This window comes from Balaenoptera musculus, chromosome 14, assembly GCF_009873245.2.
Source record: "Balaenoptera musculus isolate JJ_BM4_2016_0621 chromosome 14, mBalMus1.pri.v3, whole genome shotgun sequence".
NCBI lineage: Eukaryota > Metazoa > Chordata > Mammalia > Artiodactyla > Balaenopteridae > Balaenoptera > Balaenoptera musculus.
Window position 1 is genome coordinate 57914868 of NC_045798.1, and position 25556 is coordinate 57940423.

The following is a 25556-nucleotide window of genomic DNA, read 5'->3' on the forward strand; positions in this document are numbered from 1 at the left end:
TTTCTTAGTGTGTGTGCCATAGTTTACTTAACAGTTCCCACTATTGATAGACATTTACATTCTTTTATGTCTCAGTTTTCCATATTGCAAACAGTGATGCACAAATATGAATATGTCTCAGGTAATTTAAACTTGTACTCCAGAATGGCTTTACCAGTTTATGGTACTACCATCCTTGACCATGCATTCTTTGGTTGCTATTTGTAAGGTTGAGAATGGTCATCTTTTAGTATTCAAATACAGAAGGTAAGAATATGCTATATAGGAAATAATATTTATTAGCAGCAAACATGAATTCTGGAATTAGTGAAATGACTTTAGAAAATTTTTGATTTGTCTGATTATTTAGTAAGGGAGAGAAAAATGCCCAACACATTCTGCAACATCTAAACTTAATATGCTATTGTCAATTTTTTCCTCAAAGGAAACTAGTGGAGAATCAACTACTGTATCATAAGTATGAAACTTGTGTTTAAAAAATTACAAAAGTTAATTAGACTTAAATCTTTTACTATGACTGCATCAATAGAGGAGATAGCAAAGACTGATAGAAGGAGTATGGACTTTATAGACCTGGGGTTTAAATCCTAGCTCTGCCACTTCAGTGTGGTAGTTGATGTGATACGACCCTTTATATTTTTATTCATTTAAAAAACTAGTTTGGAACATGTGGCAAAATGCGTGAGAATATAATTCTCTAATGACCGTATGGAATAATACTACCTATCATATTTTGCATCCATTATCCTATTTGAATTTTGCTAGCAGAAATAGAAGTTAATACTTCTTTTTGTACATGAGGGTTCGAAAATGACAGAATTCGAAAATGGAGTGCTAGGGTTAGAACCCAGGTCAAATGGCTCCTAGTCTAGCACTCTTCCCTTTAGGTCACATTGCCTGGTGTTCTTTTGGTTCCCTTGTAACTAATTCTTAGTCTGTTTCCATGTTAGTGTATTTGTCTAATGTTCCACCAGAGCCAGCAAAATGTTTAGTCCCTGCTTTGTGTGAGTAATAGTGCTAAGCTCTTTTTGTTGCCTCATCCATTTTCATTTAGAGATTACCTCAAGTGAAAAGGAATTTGTTATTCAGAAGAAAGCTAAGCTGATAATATTTTTATATTACAATGATCCTCAGACTTTTTGTATGAAGCTACTATTTTCATTTCTGAAATAGTATGACCATGTAGTTGTGATAAGAGTCCCTTAGTTGAGAGATATAAAGAATATTGATGAAGATTTTTAGTTCTGTGAGAGAGATAATAATTGGTAGAAGTGTTTGGCATCCTTGTAGGAACACCATCATAACATGTATAATGGAAACGAAGACAAATCATAAAGACAAGCTACCATTGCAGTCCTTAATGCTCAATTTTGCTTTATGCTATGAATTTGTTTAGAAAGAAAGAGGGGATTTGATACATGAATAATGCTGATGTTTAAAATTACACTTTCTAAGACAAAATCTAGTTTCAGTTTGAGGACCTTGGAAATTATCTTGAATTCTCTGTATATTTGAAGTGTCAATGTATTATTTAATTTGTGAAACCAAAGGTAGGTTGGTATGTAAGACCTTCAGAGGACTCTACCAACTGCAACTCTAGAAATTCTTTTACCGCTGGTTCTTTTATTACCGTTAATTCTTTTTTTTTAAAAAGATTGATTGATTGATTGATTGATTGATTGCTATGTTGGGTCTTCGTTTCTGTGCTAGGGCTTTCTCTAGTTGCGGCAAGTGGGGACCACTCTTCATCGCGGTGCGCGGGCCTCTCACTATCGTGACCTCTCTTGTTGCGGAGCACAGGCTCCAAACACGCAGGCTCAGTAGTTGTGGCTCACGGGCCTAATTGCTCCGCGGCATGTGGGATCTTCCCAGACCAGGGCGCGAACCCATGTCCCCTGCATTAGCAGGCAGATTCTCAACCACTGCGCCACCAGGGAAGCCGCCCGTTAATTCTTTTATTACTCCTTCTTAAAAGTAAAGCGCACATGCACACCTATGTGCTTAAGTCTTACAGTAGTAAATTATAGGCTCCAGAGAAATGCCTTATTTATGTAACTGTCTGTTATTTTTCATATTGAGATGTGAAAAAAATAGAAGTTTATTTCCAATTTGAAGAACTATCATTATAATTCTCTCCCTTTGTAATAATCAAAATGCAAGAAATATGGAACATGGAGATAATTTCAGGAAAGGCTTCATTATTTTTTAGCATGTTTAGATGGCAGATTATAGACCATTTAAAATTTTTTGTTTCTCTGTAAAAAACTATGATGATTAGTCTCTAGCCAAGTCCATTTCTTATCTTGATAGTTGTGTATGGCTTCTGTTGTGTATGAGAATATATCAAATGTGAAGGTGACATAACACTTCTTTTTTTGATTTTTTAGATTTTTTAAAGATTTTATTTTTGTTGAACAGTTTTACATTCACAGCAATACTAAGAGGAAGGTACAGATATTTCTCATATACACTCTGCCGCAGCACATGCATAGCCTCCCCTATTGTCAACACTTCTCACCACAGTGGTACATTTGTTACAATTTGTTACAATTGATGAACCTATACTGACAACTCATAATCACCCAAAGACCATATACCTCAGTGTTCTCTCTTGGTATTGTACATTCTATGGGCTTTGACAAATGTTTAATGTCATTTGTCCATCATTATAGTATGATACAGAGTAGTTTTACTGCCCTAAAAATCTTCTGTGCTCCACTTATACATCCCTTCTTCCCCCGCAACCCTGGGCAACTAGTTATCTTTTTATTATCTCCATAGTTTTATCAATACCTTTTCTTTACTTGGAATCATACTGTACCTACCCTTTTCAGATTGGCCTCTTTCACTTAGCAATGTGCAAGTAATGTGTACTTAAGGTTCCTCCATGTCTTTTCATTGATTGATACCTCCTTTCCTTTTCGCACTATATAACATTGTTTGAATGTATCCATTTATCCATTCACTTGGTGAAGGCCATCTGAATTGCTTCCAAGTTTTGATTATTATAAATAAAGCTGCTATAAATATCCATGTGCAGGCTTTTGTGTGGGCATTAAGTATTCAACTCCTTTGGGTAAATACCATGGAGGGCAATTCCTGGACTGTATGGTAAGAGTATGTTTAGTTTTGTAAGAAACTGCCACACTGACTTCCAGAATGGCTGTACATTTTGCATTCCCACCAGCAATTAATGAGATTTCCTGTAGCTCTACATCCTCACCTGCATTTGGTGTTGTCAGTGTTCCAAATCTTGGTCATTCTGATAAGTGTTTAGTGATTTCTCATTGTTTTAATTTGCATTTCCCTGATGGCATATGATGTGGAGCATCTTTTCATATGCTTATTTGCCATCCATATCTCTTCTTTGGTGGGTTGTTTATTAAGATCTTTGGCCCATTTTTTAAATCAGGTTGGTTATTTTCTTATTGTTGAGTTTTAAGAGTTCTTTGTATATTTTGGCCAACATTCCTTTATCATATGTGTCTTTTGCAAATATTTTCTCCCAGTCCGTGGCTTGTTTTCTCATTCTCTTCACAATGTCTTTCACAGAGCAGAATTTTTTAATTTTAATGAAGTCCAGCTTATCAGTGATTTCTTTCATGGATTATGCCTTTGGTGTTGCATCTAAAAAGTTGTCACCATACCCAAGGTCATCTAGGTTTTCTCCTATGTTATCTTCTAGGAGTTTTGTATTTTGCGATTTACATTTAGGTCTGTGATTCATTTTGAGTTAATTATTGTGAAGAGTGTAAGGTCTTTGTCTACACGTATTCGTTTGCATGTGCATGTCCAGTTATCGCAGCGATATTTGAAAAGACTCTTTGCTCCATTTTATTGCCTCTGCTTCTTGGTCAAAGATCGTTGGCTCTATTTATGTGGTCTCTTTCTGGACTCCATTCTGTTCCGTTGATCCATTTATCTATTCTTTTGCCAATATCACACTGTCTTGATTACAGTAGCTATATATTAAGTCTTATAGTTGGGTAATATATAACTTCCAATTTTGTTCTTCAGTACTGTGTTGGCTATTATGGATCTTTTGCCTTTCCATATAAACTTTAGAATCAGTTTGTTGATATCTACAAAATAACTTGCTGGGATTTTTTTTTTTTTTTGGACTAGGATTGCTTTGAATCTATAAATCAAGTTGGGAAGTACTGACATCTTGACAATATTGAGTCATCTTACCGTGAATGGAGTATCTGTCCATTAATTTAGTTCTTCTTTGATTTTGTTCATCAGAGTTTTGTAGTTTTCCCCACGTAGATCTTGTACATATTTTGTTAGATTTATACCAATTTCATTTTTGGGAGGCGCTAATGTAAATGATACTGTGTTTTGATATTGTGTTTTTAATTTCAAATTTTACTTATTGATTGCTGGTAACAATATATAAGAAAGAGATTGACTTTTATATATGAACCTTGTATCTTCCTTGCTGTAATTGCTTATTAGTTCCAGGAGCTTTTTGTCCATTTTAAAATATTTTCTACATAAATGATCATGTCACCTTTGAATAAAGAAAGTATTATTTCTTTCTTCCCAATCTGTATATCATTTATTTCCTTTTTCTTTGCATTAGCTAGTACTTCCAGTGTCATGTTGATGATCATTACCATTCTTTATCCTCCTTTCTGTGAGATCTATCTCTTAAAATTTTCTCCATTATATATTTTTTGCAGCTCACCAAAGCTCATCGACAAGGTCACATGGTGAAAGTAGATTGGCTGGACAGATTGACATTTAGAGAAATAGAAATGATAAATGAGGTGGGTTGTATCCCTCTTTTTTATTTCAAAATATTTTCTCCAGAATTTTAACTGAAAAATTTTTTAGAAGAACTATTTATTGCCAGGTATCTCTCAAATGTGGGAGCATTGAGGATTACCTCTAGTTGTGAGGTTTATGCTAATAAAAGGAAAACTTAGGATATCTGCCTTTCTTATATTTTAGTGTTCTCTTGAACCCCGAAAAAGGTAGTGGATATCGTAAGTGTACTAAATATCATATAAGTGAAGCCCATGTTAAGCTTGATGCCTCACTTGTATGTTCTCTCTTTCTCCATATGGCAGTTTATGTCCAAGTTGATTGGATAAATCTGTCAACATAGTGTCAAAACAACCTCTTCACTTCAGTTACCTTAAATCATCAATAGCAATTCCTCTCTCCAATTAAGATATTCCTTGTCTTATTTAGTACATATAGGGCTGTGCACACTTAATGAGGTTACATGGTTCAAGTAATTTGTGTGCTTTCTTGATTTTGTGTATTGGTCCAGAATATGTTTAATGAAAAGATGGCTTCAGTGAAACTGTTAACAAAAGTTAGAACGACAAAAAATTTTTTTCTGTGCACTAGCACTGAAATACTAGATGTTTGGCCTAACATTCTATGTCTAGAAAGCAGAAATAATGGTTATATATTAGTCACATTAGGAGAGAGGAATAGCAATTTTGTGAAATGCATAGCTTATAGTGATCACCACATGGCACAACTGACTTGTTTTGTGTTCTTTCAACAGTTTTCAGCAGGTGGAAAGAGAGAAATTTGTCATTTTACAGTGAACACTTAGAAAAGTTAAATTCTGACATTGTTCATTTTTTAAAAACTAATTAGTAGTGTCTAACAACATTTATATTCAGTATGAATACTGGACATCTTTTCTAAATGTATTCATAATACATTCTTATATACTGAAACTGGAAGAAAATTTTACTTTTTTGAATTTTGATAATAGTCACATTCCAAAAATAGTTTAATCAAAATGCTTACTTTTTTCTTTTTCCTATTTTTAGTTAAAAAATATTTTAATTTTTCTATTCTTCAACTTAGATAACCCTGGGTGTAGACAATGTAACATTAGAGCATGCTTTGCCCAGCCTTTTTCACTCACTCTATCTGCACTCTTTGAAAGATAGGAGGGAGGCCATTACCATTATCATAATAGATTATAATATGCTTCATAAAGCTGAACAGTTTAAGTGACCTCCTTAGATCTTTATGATTATATACATATAGATTTAAAGCCATTTTTCAAACTGTTTTGGGTCAGGACTAATCGCCCTTTTAAATTTCATTTTATTTTCACTTCATTATTAATATATTTACTTTTTTAAGGGGGCACATTTATACACACAATCAGCATTTTACATGTTGGGGAAGAAGTAACTCTTCCCAGTGTATTTAAAGTCTATTGATAAAACTTTACAAATGATTACAAGTTATTTTAAGACCATTTATTTATAAATTGTGAAAAACTTGTTAATGTTGTATCTGTTAAGCTCAAATGACCTCTGTCCTTAGTTACATACTTTGTTTTACTTTTGTTTTTTGTTATACTTATATTAATTTCTATAGTTAGATTAGTCCATATGGTTTAAAGGTGAACTGTTCTTTGCTTAAAATTATTAGAAATACAAAATTTTTTTTTAAATAAAATAATTCTCCTGCAAATGTGTATGAAATACCTTTAAATGTTAAATAATAGAATTCATACTACTGAATAAACCAAAAATGTCATTAAGTTTGAGGAGAGAGTTATAAGTGAGTAGTAGGCACTTCTGGATAAAACAGTAGTGCTGTATATAATGAAATAGTAGTGCTGTGTAAAACAGTGCATTTATAATAATGAAATAAAAAATTGTTACATTTTAAATTGTATTTGATAGAATCCATGTATTACTGAATTGGGAATAATGATACAAACTGATGTTGAAGAAAATCATTTTTCATAAAAAATCTTGTTTTTTCTTTTTTAGAGTGAAAAACGAAGTTCTAATTTCATGTACTTGATGGTTGAGTTTCGATGTGTCAAGTGTGATGATAAGGAATATGGTATTGTTTATTATGAAAAGGTATTTTCCTTGGAACTGTTTATGGTCTCTAAAGTAGAAGGGAGGGGAAACATTAAAAAAAAATTTATTGTTTTTCCTGCTGGGATGAATTCTTTGGCTGCAGAATGGCAGCAGACAGCTGTCAGCAGCAGCTGTTTGTATATACACAAATCAAATCATATAGCTACAACAAGATTACAAAAGCTGATCACTCATGTAATGCAGTTCTGGGTTATAGAATTCAATAAATATGCAAGAGATTAAAAACTTTTTGATTAATTGTTCTGTAAATTGGCAAGTAAGACATTAGAGCAGTAGCTTCATTAACAAGCAGTGTCCATTTGAAAAGTAAAAAGAGGGAATCATATTTTTTATGTGGTAGGCTATTGAATGTTAAGGGTATGTTTGTTATTTGAGTGTGTATGTAATGTGTTGGAATTGTATATGTAACAATTCCAACATAAGTATGCTTATGAAATACCTTATAAATGTTCATTTATATAATATATGCAGAATTAAGAAAACCATGTTATCAGGAGGCTGAGTGGTAATGAATATGAAGTTATGAATTTGCTCTGGTCTGTTCATTACCAAAAGAAAGTAGTTGTATATTTGATATCTAGCTACTTGAAAAATATCTGTGCCTTAAATGCTTATTGATGGGTCTTCATTTTAGTACTACAGAAATAATAGTATGCGTAGTTCAAAACCACATAAATTAGGTACCTTCTGTTATTTTGGAAGTACTGAGACAAGTGCTTATGAGGACAGTGCGAATCAGAATCAGCGTGAATGAGGACAGACTTTCGATACATGGCATAATAGAAAAATATTTCTTCTAGCATAGAGCTAAGCTATATGCAGTTTATTTGTTCATTAGAAGCAGCACTTTTAAATTACCTTTACACATTAGTGTTATTTGTTAAAGTTGTCACAAGTGATTTTTTAAAAATATATGTTTTATAACTATTAAATTACTATTTGAAAGATGTTTTCATAATGAAGGTTTAGGGTTTGTATAGTTAACTTGTGATCATTTTTCTGGTACTTTTCAAGTTAATGTATTTTTCTCTTTAGCTTGTACCCCTTCCTAAAGTAAAAGGTTGGGAAAAGTTAACTTGTTTCAGCTTTTTATTTTATAAATAGTACTCTCTGGGGGAAAAAAAAGATAAGAAGGTAGACTATTTAATATTTTTTGTTAATTAATTAGAAAGACTACATTAAAAAGAAAGGGAAATGTAGGTGAGTGAAATTGTTTTGTTACCAATACATCTTAATAAAATCACTTTTTACATTTTTACTATATGTAATTTCATTAAAAGCAGTATTTCCTGCCCATATGGAGTTTATATTGCAGAAACATGCTAATGGTGATGGTACTTTCAATCATTGGAGACTTGAAGGATCTTTTGAAAGACAGCTTTGATGATAGATGAAATAATAACAGAATAGAAATTAGAAGAATTTCTAGTATTTTTGAAAAGGTTCTTGACCCCTTTCTACTGCTTCTTGAAAATTGCCCATAAATTAATGCCTGTCTACCTACCCTGTCATATTTCCACTTAGTGTAAAGATTGCTGGGCCAGTGTATTGAATCTAATGGAAATATACTTTCCTGTCACCTGTCTTTTGTGACAGATAGCCTTAGTGAAGATTACTTGTCACAGTTGGGCTGATAAATGTGTTTTCTGATGTTGTGACTGAGAACCAGCCTGTTAAACAATGGCTGTGGGAATTTGTGGTTTTCTCTAGGACTCAGTTACTGAACCTAAAGTAAAGTCACAATACTTCCCCTCTTTCAGTCTCTCCTGATTTTGTTGCTCATATCTAAAATTGAAAATATGCTAGCATTTGGAAATTGACAGAAAAACTTGATGCTAAGTGTACAGTTGTGAGGAAATGAATTTCAACCTTAATTAGTTTATCCTTTTCCAGGATGTATGCAGTGACATTTATTATGCAGAATTACCTTTCTTGCCTGAATTGGATAAAAGTAAAAGGCAAAATTCTTCAAAAATGATAATACCAACAAAATAAGACAGATTTATTTCTTAAGAATTGATGGATTGATTCTTGCTATTCAAATTTGCATTGCGTTGAGTAAGTATCCTCTGAGAAGCAATGCTGCTGAGTTTCTAGTCGTATATAAGTTTGAGTAATGTTAACCCACATTTAAAATTCTACTTATCTGAGTGGAACTTAATTGTGATAATTTGAAAAATTACCAAAATCCACTTAGTAGTTTTTGCAAATGATGCGACAGATCCATTGTGCCATATTTTAATTATACTCTTTGGTTTCTTGTTCTAAGTTTGAAAATTAGGACATACTCTTTTGACTCAGTCATTATAAGCAAAGTTTAAAACAAAATCCGGACAAAGACAATCTACTAATTTCCAGACCTCATATCTCTAAAAACTATAATACAGACTTTTTTTATTGTTAGAGTTTATTTTTCTCAAAATATTTTATCAGCAACAAAAGGTAAAAAATGGATATGTATTTTAAAATATAGTTGAATGAAGATAATTTTTTAAAGGGAGGAACGATGTTCATTAAAAATTAAAATACATTAGAGTGCACATGATCATGTATGACATTTTAACCATTTGGTTAAAAAAATTTTTTTAAAACTTGTTATGCTGTAATCCAGGATGGTGATGAGTCATCTCCAATCTTAACAAGCTTTGAGATAGTGAAAGTTCCTGACCCTCAGATGTCTATGGTGAGTCATTGTCAAATTTCTTATGAAAATTCTTTTTTCCAGAGTGATTATGACTTAGATCCACATCATACACTTTCTTTTTAAAAACTATATCTGTAACTACATTGGTTATTTAAAAGATTCATAAATTCACTTCAGCTATTGATATATGTAATCAGGTTCAGATGGAATCTTTACAAGAAATCTTAACACCTTAAAATAAGGTCAAGATAGTATAGTGTTGGGGAACCATTTTGTTTGAATTATTGAAAAAGCTATGGAATGCAGTCTTGAAGGACTCGGGGAAACAAGTATTTGAAAGATTGTCATCATAACAGAAGGGAAATTATTTCTACCAGAAGATAACACTAAGATCAATGGATGGAAATTTTAGGGAGACTGATTTTGTTGAAAAATAGGGAAGATTATTGTAACTACTAGAACTATTCAATTTGGATTATGGTGTTTTGGATGATTTTGATATACCTGCATTGAATTGTTGAGATGATAGCTCTCTTAGGAATAAGAAAGAGGAAGAATTCCTACTTTGCAGCAGAGATTTAATTTGATGACTTCAAATTTAGAAAGTTCCAGGCAAAAAATCCTTATAGCAACATAAGAGATACTGTGATATTTACACTTAGAATTCATTTATATCACTCTGAACTATTTTCTCCTTATTTTATACATTTCTAATTAGATTAATTACCTTCCTAATCAGAACAAAGTAGATAAAAAGTAGTACATGGGAAGATGAAAACATGATGACTGGAGTAAATACAGTTCATTAGAGCAGGAAGTAATGGCTGATGGCCTAACATCAAAGGAAGAAATAGGGGGGAAAAGGGAATAAAAAGTTAGAAAACAAAGGTCACTCGGGAATCTTAGAAACAAACACCTAAGTACTTTCACAGATCTTATGCCTAGCATAATAAAATAAAGTTAATAGATCTAAAATTGACACTGTGGATTAGAAGAATCAACATTGTGAAAATGACTATACTACCCAAAGCAATCTCCAGATTCAATGCAATCCCTATCAAACTACCAATGGCATTTTTCACAGAACTAGAACAAAAAATTTCACAATTTGTATGGAAACACAAAAGACCCCGAATAGCCAAAGCAATCTTGAGAAAGAAAAACGGAGCTGGAGGAATCAGGCTCCCGGACTTCAGGCTATACTACAAAGTTACAGTAATCAAGACAGTATGGTACTGGCACAAAAACAGAAATATAGATCAATGGAACAGGATAGAAAGCCCAGAGATAAACCCACGCACATATGGTCACCTTACCTTTGATAAAGGAGGCAAGAATATTACAATGGAGAAAAGACAGCCTCTTCGATAAGTGGTGCTGGGAAAGCTGGACAGCTACATGTAAAAGAATGAAATTAGAACACTCCCTAACACCATACACACAAAAAACTCAAAATGGATTAAAGACCTAAATGTAAGGCCAGACACTATCAAACTCGTAGAGGAAAACATAGGCAGAACACTCTGTGACATAAATCACAGCAAGATCCTTTTTGACCTACCACCTAGAGAAATGGAAATAAAAACAAAAATAAACAAATAGGACCTAATGAAACTTCAAAGCTTTTGCACAGCAAAGGAAACCATAAGCAAGACGAAAAGACAACCCTCAGAATGGGAGAAAATATTTGCAAATGAAGCAGCCGACAAAGGATTAATCTCCAAAATTTACAAGCAGCTCATGCAGCTCAATATCCAAAAAACAACCCAATCCAAAATTGGGCAGACGACCTAAATAGACATTTCTCCAAAGATATACAGATTGCCAACAAACACATGAAAGAATGCTTAACATCATTAATCATTAGAGAAATGCAAATCAAAACTACAATGCGATATCATCTCACACAGGTCAGAATGGCCATCATCAAGAAATCTACAAACAGTAAATGCTGGAGAGGGTGTGGAGAAAAGGGAACCCTCATACACTGTTGGTGGGAATGTAAATTGTTACAGCCACTATGGAGAACAATATGAAGTTTCCTTAAAACAACTAAAAATAGAACTACCATATGACCCAGCAATCCCACTACTGGGCATGTACCCTGAGAAAACCATCATTCAAAAATAGTCATGTACCACAGTGTTCATTGCAGCTCTATTTACAGTAGCCAGGACATGGAAGCAACCTAAGTGTCCATCGACAGATGAATGGATAAAGAAGATGTGCCACATATATACAATGGAATATTACTCAGCCATAAAAAGAAACGACATTGAGTTATTTGTAGTGAGGTGAATGGACCTAGAGTCCGTCATACAGAGTGAAGTAAGCCAGAAAGAGAAAAACAAATACAGTATGCTAACACATATATATGGAATCTAAAAAAGAAAAAATCCTCATGAAGAACCTAGGGGCTAGACGGGAATAAAGACGCAGACCTACTAGAGAATGGACTTGAGGACACGGGGAGGGGGGAGGGTAAGCTGGGACAAAGTGAGAGAGTGGTAGTGTATATATGGACATATATACACTCCCAAATGTAAAATAGATAGCTAGTGGGAAGCAGTCGCATAGCACAAGGAGATCAACTCGGTGCTTTGTGACCAGCTAGAAGGGTGGGATAGGGAGGGTGGGAGGGAGGGAGACGCAAGAGGGAAGAGATATGGGGATATATGTATATGTATATTCACTTTGTTATAAAGCAGAAACTAACACACCATTGTAAAGCAATTATACTCCAATAGAAATGTTAAAAAATAAAAATAAAATTGACACTGAATTTTCATTATAAAATCAAATTGTATTTTGCATTCTGGATATTTGAAACACACTAATGGTTACGTTCAAAATGGTTGAGAGTATTCAAGTTTTGTCGTACTGGGACCATATTAACTCCTATCAAAATGTCAGGTAAATGAGATGTCTGTATATTTAGTGTATTTTTTTTCTAAAGAAAATGCTCATCAACAATTATAGGTTTAATATTATGGATGCTGTAATTAAAAAACAAAGATCCAGGACCTCTGTGAACAATTTTTAGTTTTAAATACAATCAAGATAAAACAAAACAAAAGATTAAGAAAAAAAGCTACCCTCTTTACCCCCTATGTTAAAAAATTTTAATTTGTAGCCATTAGTATTAACTAAAGAGAGGAATATATTTTAACAAACATTGAGTGCTGCTAAGCTGGTATATCACTGTATCAGACAATAAATTAGAGTCTATAGTTACAAGTGTGGTACTAGCACATGTACATATGCAAATGGACTGGTAGAACTGACTAAAAATCCCAGAAATAGATCCAAGTACATATGTAAATTGACGAAGGTGGCATTTCATCACTGGAGCATAGTGCTGGGGAATGAGCCATTTGGAAGAAGATGAAATTAAATCAAATCCACACATCACACCATACATAAGGAAAAACTCCAAATGAATCAGGGATTTAAATATTATAAAATGAAACCTTACTAGTACTTTACTGTCAGTGTAGGGAAAGACTTTCTAACGAGTCAAAATCCAGAAGCAACAAAAGAAATGATTGATAAATTTGACTATGTTAAAAAATTTGCATGGCGAAAACACTGTAACAAAGTCAAAAGACAACTGACAAACTGGGAGAAACTATTTGTGACATACATCACAGACAAAGGACTGAATATCTAATATGTAAAGAACTCTTAAGAACTGAAGAATAAAGGACCAGAAAGCCAAATTAGGAAAAAAACATGAACAGACAATTCACACATACAAAAATGAATAAAATAAAGTCTCTGAAGCAAAGGAAGTATGTTCAAAACTAATGATTTTGGCCATAGGTAAAATAGTTAAGCATTTTGGTCATTCATTGTCCCTGCCCTCAGTTACTACTGGCAGTTAAACTCTAAGATGATAATACAATTATATCACGAAGTCACTAGTAGCTCATAGGAAGAGGGAGTGCTTTAATCTGAGTTGCCAGGGGAGATTTTGGAGTGAAGGTGACATTTCAGTGGGTAGAGGGTATAAAACCTTGAATACAATGGAGAGTTAAAACAAGAAGCTGGAATGGCATGCTCATGTGTGCCTGGTTAAGCATGAGGTATGGTTACTTTCCCTATCACCACAAGATACATAGGAGACTAAAGTTGTAACATGAATAAAATGTTAAATATTATAAACTGGTCTTAAGTATTTACTTTTCTATTTCTAAGTGGCTGTTGAAACTGCTTACTGGTGAAATTTACATTGTTGGTTAATATTCTTAAATAATTTATAGGAAAATTTAGTTGAGAGCAAACACCACAAACTTGCCCGGAGTTTAAGAAGTGGACCTTCTGACCACGATCTCAAACCTAATGCTGCCACAAGAGATCAACTGAATGTAAGAGAATTTATAAAATATTAATTTAAAAATAATTAAGTGGGTATTTTGGTTGTAACTGATGCGATAGCACATCACTTAAAAGTGATTCAGACACAGATTAATGAACCCTATGTAATTTCAACAACTTCACATTTCTGTAGTTTTATATCATTTTGGGGCTTTCAGGAAATATATTAGCCCTAGAGACAGAACTGCAAATAGTGTATGCTTTCTTGATATAGTGTTCTTAGAAACTGGCCCTAAGATACATTGCCTGAGCTTCCGCTGACGTAACAAGAGAAATGTTTATCATTTGGGTGTGTTTTTTTTTTTTTTTTTCTTTTCCTTGTGTGTGTGTTGGGGGGAGGGGACTTTTTCCCTCATTTTTATTTTTTTAAAAATGTTTTATACAATTTTTAAGGGTTACTTTCCATTTGCAGTTATTACAAATTATTGTATCTATTCCCTGTGTTGTACAATCCTTGAGCCTGTCTTGCATGCAGTAGTTTGGTTGGGGGGAGCTTTTGTTATTTGGATTTGTTGTGTCTTTGGTTGAAGTAAATTAGCTCTGTAATTACATACTTTTTTTTAATATGGAGCTTGACTTTTTTTTTATCTTTTTCTCCTCTTATACTCTTAATATCCTTTTTGAACTGATAAGTACAGCAAATTTAAGTCTTACTTGGCTGCATGTATATTCTCCTTGCTTCTGTAATAGTTCAATTATATATATATTTAAATGAATGAAAATTTTTAAATGAAATGGAAATATATAGGACTATTTTTTTTATTTGACAAAAGTAGTTTTTTTGTTTTCTTTGTTGTAGATTATTGTGAGTTATCCACCAACCAAGCAACTTACATATGAAGAACAAGATCTTGTATGGAAGTTTAGATATTATCTTACCAATCAAGAAAAAGTGAGTTTCTTGAATATTTTCATATATCAAATTATCTATAAACTTCGTTGCTAATGAGCAAAATGAAGTAAAACTGCCAGAGAAATACAGACTTATTCTCAAACTTGAAAAAAGAAAGGTTTATAGAGTAATATATATCGTTACTCCATTTTTTAAAAATTTAAAACACAAAGACACATGTACCTATTTGTTGATGTGTAGACAATGTCTGAATGGGTTAAGTCAGAGAGACTTGGGTTCAGTTTCCAGCACTACAACTTACTCTTACTGGGTAAGGTAAGGCAAGTTGCTTTGGAAGCTTTGTTTCCTCATTTTTCTAATTATGACAACTCTCCTTCACAGGTGAGATAATACAGATGAATAACCTGGTTGGGTACTTAAAGCATAGTAGGTGCAGAGTAAATGTTGACTCACTTTATCTTCATTATTCTCACCTCTTTGAGCCTGGGTGGCTGGCAAAAGGTTTATGTTATTTAAAGAACTATAGAATTCTGGAGGAGATGTGGCTAGAGAGAGAGTATGAGAAATGTAATTTGAAATGGTAAATTGAGTTGGTGGAATGGCATCCAGCTTGGCATGAGGATAGAGGCTAGGTCAGAACTAGACATTTGCTTTCCATAATGGAACTATGGAGTAGATAAAGTTTCTGGAGAGAGAGAATTGGAATGAAGCAGTCAGTACTAGACTTTAGTGTAGAGACTTAGTTTTGAGGCTTACTATTTATTACTATTTATTGTCACAAAGAAGCTTTTTGACTGCTTTAGTTTCCTCATATTTAATATGAGTCCATTAAATTATAGTGAACTTTAAGTCTCTTCTAGTTCATAAAATAGTCGGTAAATTCTTAGAACATAGGTTCAAAGACTAACTGTTAAGGTATAATAATAAACATTTATTAAACAACATTTATTAAACAACCAATGTGTGTCAGGGATATTTGAAATCCCACAACAACCCCACAATATAGGTATTATTGTTAACTATTCTACAGATGAGGAAACCTGAGTCTTAGAGAGATTAAGGAACCTGTGCAGAATCAAAGCTTATAAATGCTGCTTCCTGATAGGCTCACATTTATGAGTTAGTAGAGAAGGTAGTCAGTGAAGTCATAGAAAAGAGGATTATACAGAATATACAGCATCATGTATGCCTTAACAGGAATTCTGAAATGCATTGTGGGCAAAACAGAGAAGCATCAGGAAAATTAATATCTGTCAGATATATAATTATGTGAGAATGAATGAATGAATGAATGTTTACAGTCTTATGAGATTGTCTTTAGCTACTTTGTTAACTTGTTTTTCTGAAACAATTGTATTTCCTTTAGTCTCTAAAGTAAAGATAAAAACCCAGTTACAGCTCATTTTAACTCTTCACCTTTTCTTCTTTATCTTTTATTGATGCCTTTGGAAATTCTTTGTAGATGAATCATATTCATTCTCTTTTATATCTATAACAAGAATGAGAGAGGAATTTTAAATTTGCTATAGCTTTTGAGTGTTATTCTCTTTTTTTTTTTTTAAACATCTTTATTGAAGTATAATTGCCTTACAATGGTGTGTTAGCTTCTGCTTTATAACAAAGTGAATCAGTTATACATATACAATATGTTCCCATTTCTCTTCCCTCTTGCATCTCCCTCCCTCCCACCCTCCCCATCCCACCCCTCTAGGTGGTCACAAAGCACCGAGCTGATCTTCCTGTGCTATGCGGCTGCTTCCCACTAGCTATCTATTTTACATTTGGTAGTGTATATATGTCCATGACACTCTCTTACCCTGTCACATCTCACTCCACCCCCTCCCCATATCCTCAAGTCCATTCTCTAGTAGGTCTGTGTCTTTATTCCCGTCTTGCCACTAGGTTCTTCATGGCCTTTTTTTTTTTCCTTAGTTTCCGTATATATGTGTTAGCATACTGTATTTGTTTTTCTCTTTCTGACTTACTTCACTCTGTATGACAGACTCTAACTCCATCCACCTCATTACAAATACCTCCATTTCATTTCTTTTTATGGCTGAGTAATATTCCATTGTATATATGTGCCACATCTTCTTTATCCATTCATCTGTCGATGGACATTTAGGTTGCTTCCATGTCCTGGCTATTGTAAATAGAGCTGCAATGAACATTGTGGTACATGACACTTTTTGACCTATGGTTTTCTCAGGGTATATGCCCAGTAGTGGGATTGCTGGGTCGTATGGTAGTTCTATTTGTAGTTTTTTAAGGAACCTCCATACTGTTCTCCATAGTGGCTGTATCAATTTACATTCCCACCAACAGTGCAAGAGTGTTCCCTTTTCTCCACACCCTCTCCAGCATTTATTGTTTCTAGATTTTTTGATGATGGCCATTCTGACCGGTGTGAGATGATATCTCATTGTAGTTTTGATTTGCATTTCTCTAATGATTAATGATGTTGAGCATTCTTTCATGTGTCTGTAGGCCATCTGTATATCTTCTTTGGAGAAATGTCTATTTAGGTCTTCTGCCCATTTTTGGATTGGGTTGTTCGTTTTTTTGTTATTGAGCTGCATGAGCTGCTTGTCAATCTTGGAGATTAATCCTTTGTCAGTTGCTTCATTTGCAAATATTTTCTCCCATTCTGATGGTTGTCTTTTGGTCTTGTTTATGGTTTCCTTTGCTGTGCAAAAGCTTTTAAGTTTCATTAGGTCCCATTTGTTTATTTGTGTTCTTATTTCCATTTCTCTGGGAGCTGGGTCAAAAAGAATCTTGCTGTGATGTATGTCATAGAGTGTTCTGCCTATTTTTTCCTCTAAGAGTTTGATGGTGTCTGCCCTTACACTTAGGTCTTTAATCCATTTTGAGTTTATTTTTGTGCATGGTGTCAGGGAGTGTTCTAATTTCATACTTTTACATGTACCTGTCCAATTTTCCCAGCACCACTTATTGAAGAGGCTGTCTTTTCTCCACTGTATATGCTTGCCTCCTTTATCAAAGATAAGGTGACCATATGTGTGTGGGTTTATCTCTGGGCTTTCTATCCTGTTCCATTGATCTATATTTCTGTTTTTGTGCCAGTACCAAACTGTCTTGATTACTGAAGCTTTGTAATATAGTCTGAAGTCAGGTAGCCTGATTCCCCCAGCTCCATTTTTCGTTCTCAAGATTGCTTTGGCTATTCGGGGTCTTTTGTGTTTCCATACAAATTGTGAAATTTTTTGTTCTAGTTCTGTGAAAAATGCCAGTGGTAGTTTGATAGGTATTGCATTGAATCTGTAGATTGCTTTGGGTAGTAGAGTCATTTTCACAATGTTGATTCTTCCAATCCAGGAACATCGTATATCTCTCCATCTATTTGTATCATCTTAAATTTCTTTCATCAGTGTCTTATAATTTCCTGCATACAGGTCTTTTGTCTCCTTAGGTAGGTTTATTCCTAGATATTTTATTCTTTTTGTTGCAATGGTAAACGGGAGTGTTTTCTTAATTTCACTTTCAGATTTTTCGTCATTAGTGTATAGAAATGCAAGAGATTTCTGTGCATTAATTTTGTATCCTGCTACTTTACCAAATTCATTGATTACCTCTAGGAGTTTTCTGGTAGCATCTTTAGGATTCTCTATGTATAGTATCATGTCATCTGCAAATAGTGACAGCTTTACTTCTTCTTTTCCAATTTGGATTCCTTTTATTTCTTTGTCTTCTCTGATTGCTGTGGCTAACACTTCCAAAAGTATGTTGAATAATAGTGGTGAGAGTGAGCAACCTTGTTTTGTTCCTGATCTTAGTGGAAATGGTTTCAGTTTTTCACCAATGAGGACAATGTTGGCTGTTGGTTTGTCATATATGGCCTTTATTATGTTAAGGAAAGTTCCCTCTATGCCTACTTTCTGCAGGGCTTTTATCATAAATGGGTGTTGAATTTTGTCGAAAGCTTTCTCTGCATCTATTGAGATGATCATATGGTTTTTCTCCTTTCATTTGTTAATATGGTGTATCACATTGATTGATTTGCGTATATTGAAGAATCCTTGCATTCCTGGGATAAACCCCACTTGATCATGGTGTACGATCCTTTTAATGTGCTGTTGGATTCTGTTTGCTAGTATTTTGTTGAGGATTTTTGCATCTATGTTCATCAGTGATATTGGCCTGTAGTTTTCTTTTTTTGTGACATCTTTGTCTGGTTTTGGTATCAGGGTGATGGTGGCCTCGCAGAATGAGTTTGGGAGTGTTCCTGCCTCTGCAATATTTTGGAAGAGTTTGAGAAGGATAGGTGTTAGCTCTTCTCTAAATGTTTGATAGAATTCACCTGTGAAGCCATCTGGTCCTGGGCTTTTGTTTGTTGGAAGGTTTTTAATCACAGTTTCAATTTCAGTGCTTGTGATTGGTCTGTTCATATTTTCTATTTCTTCCTGGTTCAGTCTCGGCAGTTTGTGCATTTCTAAGAATCTGTCCATTTCTTCCAGGTTGTCCATTTTATTGGCATAGAGTTGCTTGTAGTAATCTCTCATTATCTTTTGTATTTCTGCAGTGTCAGTGGTTACTTCTCCTTTTTCATTTCTAATTCTATTGATTTGAGTCTTCTCCCTTTTTCTTTTGATGAGTCTGGCTAGTGGTTTATCAATTTTGTTTATCTTCTCAAAGAACCAGCTTTTAGTTTCATTGATTTTTGCTATTGTTTCCTTCATTTCTTTTTCATTTATTTCTGACCTGATCTTTGTAATTTCTTTCCTTCTGCTAGCTTTGGGGTTTTTTTGTTCTTCTTTCTCTAATTGCTTTAGGTGCAAGATTAGGTTGTTTATTCGAGATGTTTCCTGTTTCTTGAGGTAGGCTTGTATGGCTATAAACTTCCCTCTTAGCACTGCTTTTGCTGCGTCCCATAGGTTTTGGGTCGTCGTATCTCCATTGTCATTTGTTTCTAGGTATTTTTTGATTTCCCCTTTGATTTCTTCAGTGATCACTTCGTTATTAAGTAGTGTATTGTGTAGCCTCCATGTGTTTGTATTTTTTACAGATCTTTTCTTGTAATTGATATCTAGTCTCATAGCGTTGTGGTCGGAAAAGATACTTGATACTATTTCAATTTTCTTAAATTTACCAAGGCTTGATTTGTGACCCAAGATATGATCTATCCTGGAGAATGTTCCATGAGCACTTGAGAAAAATGTGTATTCTGTTGTTTTTGGGTGGAATGTCCTATAAATATCAATTAAATCCATCTTGTTTAATGTGTCATTCAAAGCTTGTGTTTCCTTATTTATTTTCATTTTGGATGATCTGTCCATTGGTGAAAGTGGGGTGTTAAAGTCCCCTACTATGATTGTGTTGCTGTCAATTTCCCCTTTTATGGCTGTTAGTATTTGCCTTATGTATTGAGGTGCTCCTATGTTGGGTGCATAAATATTTACAATTGTTATACCTTCCTCTTGGATCGATCCCTTGATCATTATATAGTGTCTTTCTTTGTCTCTTGTAATAGTCTTTATTTTAAAGTCTATTTTGTCTGATATGAGAATTGCTACTCCAGCTTTCTTTTGATTTCCATTTGCATGGAATATCTTTTTCCATCCCCTCACTTTCAGTCTGTATGTATCTCTAGGTCTGAAGTGGGTCTCTTGTAGACAGCATATATATGGGTCTTGTTTTTGTATCCATTCAGCCAGCCTGTGTCTTTTGGTGGGAGCATTTAATCCATTTACATTCAAGGTAATTATCGATATGTATGTTCCTATTCCCATTTTCTTAAATGTTTTGGGTTTGTTATTGTAGGTGTTTTCCTTCTCTTGTGTTTCTTGCCTAGAGAAGTTCCTTTAGCATTTGTTGTAAAGCTGGTTTGGTGGTGCTGAACTCTCTCAGCTTTTGCTTGTCTGTAAAGGTTTTAATTTCTCCATCACATATGAATGAGATCCTTGCTGGGTAGAGTAATCTTGGTTGTAGGTTCTTCTCCTTCATCACTTTAAGTATATCCTGCCACTCCCTTCTGGCTTGCAGAGTTTCTGCTGAAAGATCAGATGTTAACCTTAAGGGGATTCCCTTGTGTGTTATTTGTTGTTTTTCCCTTGCTGCCTTTAATATGTTTTCCTTATATTTAATTTTTGACAGTTTGATTAATATGTGTCTTGGCGTGTTTCTCCTTGGGTTTATCCTGTATGGGACTCTCTGTGCTTCCAGGACTTGATTAACTATTTCCTTTCCCATATAAGGGAAGTTTTCAACTATAATCTCTTCAATTATTTTCTCAGTCCCTTTCTTTTTCTCTTCTTCTTCTGGGACCCCTGTAAATCGAATGTTGGTGCGTTTAATGTTGTCCCAGAGGTCTCTGAGACTGTCCTCAGTTCTTTGCATTCTTTTTTCTTTATCCTGCTCTGCAGTAGTTATTTCCACCATTTTATCTTCCAGATCACTTATCCTTTCTTCTGCCTCAGTTATTCTGCTATTGATCCCATCTAGAGTATTTTTAATTTCATTTATTGTGTTTTTCATCATTGCTTGGTTCCTCTTTAGTTCTTCTACGTCTTTGTTAAATGTTTCTTGCATTTTGTCTATTCTATTTCCAAGATTTTGGATCATCCTTACTATCATTATCCTGAATTCTTTTTCAGGTAGACTACCTATTTCCTCTTCACTTGTTAAGTCTAGTGTATTTTGACCTTGCTCCTTCATCTGCTGTGTGTTTTTCTGTCGTCTCATTTTGCTTATCTTACTGTGTTTGGGGTCTCCTTATCACAGGTTGCAGGTTCATAGTTCCCGTTGTTTTTGGTATCTGTCCCCAGTTGCTAAGGTTGGTTCAGTGGGTTGTGTAGGCTTCCTGGTGGAGGGAACTAGTGCCTGAGCTCTGGTGGATGAGGCTGGATCTTGTCTTTCTGGTGGGCACGTCCACGTCTGGTGGTGTATTTTGGGGTGTCTGTGGCTTTATTATGATTTTAGGCAGCCTCTCTGCTAATGGATGGGGCTGTGTTCCTGTCTTGCTAGTTGTTTGGCATAGGGTGTTCAACACTGTAGCTTGCTGGTCATTGAGTGATGCTGGGTCTTGATGTTGAGATGGAGATCTCTGAGAGATTTTTGCCGTTTGGTATTACGTGGAGCTGGGAGGTCTCTTGTGGACCAGTGTCCTGAAGTTGGCTCTCCCACCTCCGAGGTACGGCCCTGATGCCTGGCTGAAGCACCAAGAGCCTTTCGTCCACACGGCTCAGAGTAAAAGGGAGAAAAAATAGAAAGAAAGAAAGAAAGAAAGAAAGAAAGAAAGAAAGAAAGAAAGAGTCTATAATATAGTGAAGTAAAATAAAGCTATTATAAAGCAAAGCTATACAGACAAAATCTCCCCCAGAAGCATATACATATACACTCACAAAAAAAAAGGAAAAGGGGAAAAATTAATATATTCTGCTCCCAAAGTCCACCTCCTGAATTTGGGATGATTCGTTGTCTATTCAGGTATTCAACAGATGCAGGCACATCAAGTTGTTTGTGGAGTTTTAATCCGCTGCTTCTGAGGCTGCTGGGAGAGATTTCCCCTCCTCGTCTCTATTCGCACAGCTCCTGGGGATCAGCTTTGGATTTGGACCCGCCTCTGCGTGTGGGTCGCCTGAGGGCGTCTGTTCCCCGCCCAGACAGGACGGGGTTAAAGGAGCAGCTGCTTCGGGGGCTCTGGCTCACCCAGGCCGCGGGGAGGGAGGGGTACAGAGGAGGCGGGGCGAGCCTGCGGCGTCAGAGGCCGGCGTTACGTTGCACCAGCCTGAGGTGCACAGTGCGTTCTCCCGGGGAAGTTGTCCCTGGATCACGGGACGCTGGCAGTGGCGGGCTGCACGGGCTCCCGGGAGGGGCGGTGTGGAGAGTGACCTGTGCTTGCACACAGGCTTTTTGGAGGCGGCAGCAGCAGCCCCAGCGTCTCACGCCCGTCTCTGGGGTCCGCGCTGATAGCCGGGGCTCGCGCCAGTCTCTGGAGTTCGTTTAGGCGGCGCTCTGAATCCCCTCTCCTTGCACGCAGCGAAACAAAGAGGCAAGAAAAAGTCTCTTGCCTATTCGGCAGCTGCAGACTTTTTCCCGGTCTCCCTCCCAGCCAGCTGTGGTGCGCTAACCCCTTCAGGCTGTGTTCACGCCGCCAGCCCCAGTCCTCTCCCTGTGATCCGACCGAAGCTGAGCCTCAGCTCCCAGCCCCGCCCGCCCCGGCGGGTGAGCAGACAAGCCTCTCGGGCTGGTGAGCACTGCTCGGCGCCGAGCCTCTGTGCGGGAGTCTCTCCGTTTTTCCCTCTGCGGCCCTGTTGCTGTGGGATCCGCGCTGTTAGCCGCGGCTCGCGCCCGTCTCTGAAGTTCGTTTAGGCGGCGCTCTGAATCCCCTCTCCTCGCGCTCCAGGAAACAGGGAAGAAAAAGTCTCTTGCCTCTTCGGCAGCTGCAGACTTTTTCCCGGACTCCCTCCCGGCTAGCTGTGGTGCACTAACTCCTTCAGGCTGTGTTCACGCCGCCAACCCCAGTCCTCTCCCTGCGATCCGACCGAAGCCCGAGCCTCAGTTCCCAGCCCCGCCCGCCCCGGCGGGTGAGCAGACAAGCCTCTCAGGCTGGTGAGTGCTGGTCAGCGCCGAGCCTCCGTGCGGGAAGTGCGGGAATCTCTCCGCTTTGCCCTCCACACCCCTGTGGCTGCGCTCTCCTCCGTGGCTCCAAAGCTTCCCCCCTCTGCCACCCGCAGTCTCTGCCCGCGAAGGGGCTTCCTAGTGCGTGGAAATCTTTCCTCCTTCACAGCTCCCTCCCACTGGTGCAGGTGCCGTCCCTATTCTTTTGTCTCTGTTATTTCTTTTTTCTTTTGCCCTACCCAAGTACGGGGGGAGTTTCTTGCCTTTTGGGAGGTCTGACGTTTTCTGCCAGCGTTCAGTGGGTGTTCTGTAGGAGCAGTTCCACGTGTAGATGTATTTCTACTGTATCTGTGGGAAGGAAGGTGATCTGCGCGTCTTACTCTTCCGCCATCTTCTTTCCTCTCCGAGTGTTATTCTCTTTATCCCTGCAAAAAAGGAAAGATTCATCAGCAGAAGCACAGATTTATGATTTCTGTGTTTTATAGAAAGATTGAGTTAGTATCATGATACTCTGTTAAATGAAGAATAACCTTGGTCACAGAAATTGCATCTTGGATGCAGCACAGTGCTGTCTAAAAATACGCAGTAAGATACTGAATTAAACTTGTTAGAATGTATAGGTTCACGAAGCATAGAATAGATTTTCAAATAGATTTACAAAGCAATTCTATTTACATAGAATAGATTTAAAACTGTTTGTTTTAACAAGTCATCACTTCCCACTGAAATTCAATTACTTCTAGATATGTGCAAAAGAAATAAAATGCTCAGGTGATATAAAGTGTGTGACAAGTTTCATTTAACTAGTTGATTTCAACTTTTTGAAAGGTAGGTGATGAAACTTCAATGCTCAGGACATATTATAGGATTCTTAAGATCACTAGAGTAGTAGAGTGAACGCTATTTTTTAATGTTTAGGAAGCACCTTTCAGAAAACCAAATATATATTGGTCTTGAAGTGACCAAAGGAATTATTAAAATAGCTGCATTTGTATCTTTGTAATAATTTAAAATGGGTTTTGCAGAAAATAAATACTCCTGTACCACTGTCTTTTAATTTATTTATAAAAGAAATTCGTTCAGTGCCAGCCTTCTCAGGAACTGTGTTTTAGGTTCTTTACAGTTGAGCCCTAAGGCTGAAAAGATTTCCTAGAGAGAAAGCAGTGCTCAGGAAACAAGTTGGTGGAAATTGGTTCTTACAAAGTTGTACTTCTTATTTATTTTTTAATTAAATTTGGTCTTTCCACCTATTTTTTTCTAAATGACCTGTCTTAAGTATTTCGGATAAAAAGCCCTCTAGTCTAGACTTGATGTTGTACCTGAAAAGTTCACAGTAATAAGTTTGTCCAACAAAATCAGTTGAATTTATGAAGTATTTTTAATTTTGTGGTCCTTAGCATATAGGAAGTGACTCATTTTTGCAGAACTCAAAATGTGACTATTGTAACTTTTTAAATTCAGCTTTAAAAAAAAAATTCAGCTTTTAACATGGTAAATGGCCTTTCTTATTAAAATGTTAATGAAATATAACCGTTATATTAATTCCTTTCCATTATGCTTAGGGAACAAAAATAGTAGGAAGAGTCATAATGGTGAAGGTAATAGTGATGCACACTGAATGCTCTTATGAGGCTGCTTCTGAGACAGTGACATCAGGACAATAATCATATTTGTGCCTTCTGGCAAGAAGTTGATGGCAAACCATAGCAGAAATGAATTCAGTTCAGCAAGCATTTGGTATCAGCTCTTGGCCTAGTGTTATTTAAGGCTCTGGGCTTTGAGGTATTATGTCCCTGTAAATTTCATATAAATTAAAACTGTTTTGGGGAAAAGATAATTACACACAACCAAAATGGAGAAGTAGAGGATAGTAACTGATAAAGGGTCACTGTCTTATTAGTAAACAGTTAGGTAATTACTATAATAGAGATGTGAAGGAGAACACAAGATCAGTGTGCTATGATATGAGGGAGGTTTTACAGAGCCAAGATTGGTCTTGAAGTTTGAACAAACTTTGATGGTCATTATTATTTGATGATCATTTTTCATGGGAAAGAAAAGCATGAGTAAGGCAGAGTGTTAGGTTCAGGAGACAGAAAAGTTTGTATGAAACGTTCTTTAAATAGAAAAGGTGGAATCAGATTGTAATGAGCCTTGAATTCTGTGGTTCAGAGTTGGATATCACTGGCAATAAGAAACCCCTAAAGCAAACAGAATGTGTCTAAAC

At 35.9% G+C, this 25556-nt stretch overlaps 1 protein-coding gene across 4 annotated transcripts in view; it reads left to right on the top strand.

Annotated features, from left to right (window-relative positions):
* The window catches only part of PIK3C3 (phosphatidylinositol 3-kinase catalytic subunit type 3), a 167434-nt gene that overhangs the window by 47051 nt on the left and 94827 nt on the right, over window positions 1-25556 (top strand). For all 4 annotated transcript variants that reach the window (XR_005016191.1, XR_005016190.1, XM_036823238.1 and 1 more), the window contains exons 5-9: window positions 4686-4772; window positions 6762-6857; window positions 9490-9561; window positions 13785-13889; window positions 14699-14791. Coding sequence is in view for 2 of the 4 variants with exons in the window: in XM_036823238.1 (XP_036679133.1) it covers window positions 4686-4772; window positions 6762-6857; window positions 9490-9561; window positions 13785-13889; window positions 14699-14791 (453 nt within the window). In the remaining 2 variants the exon portion in view is untranslated. The remainder of the gene's footprint in view (window positions 1-4685; window positions 4773-6761; window positions 6858-9489; window positions 9562-13784; window positions 13890-14698; window positions 14792-25556) is intronic.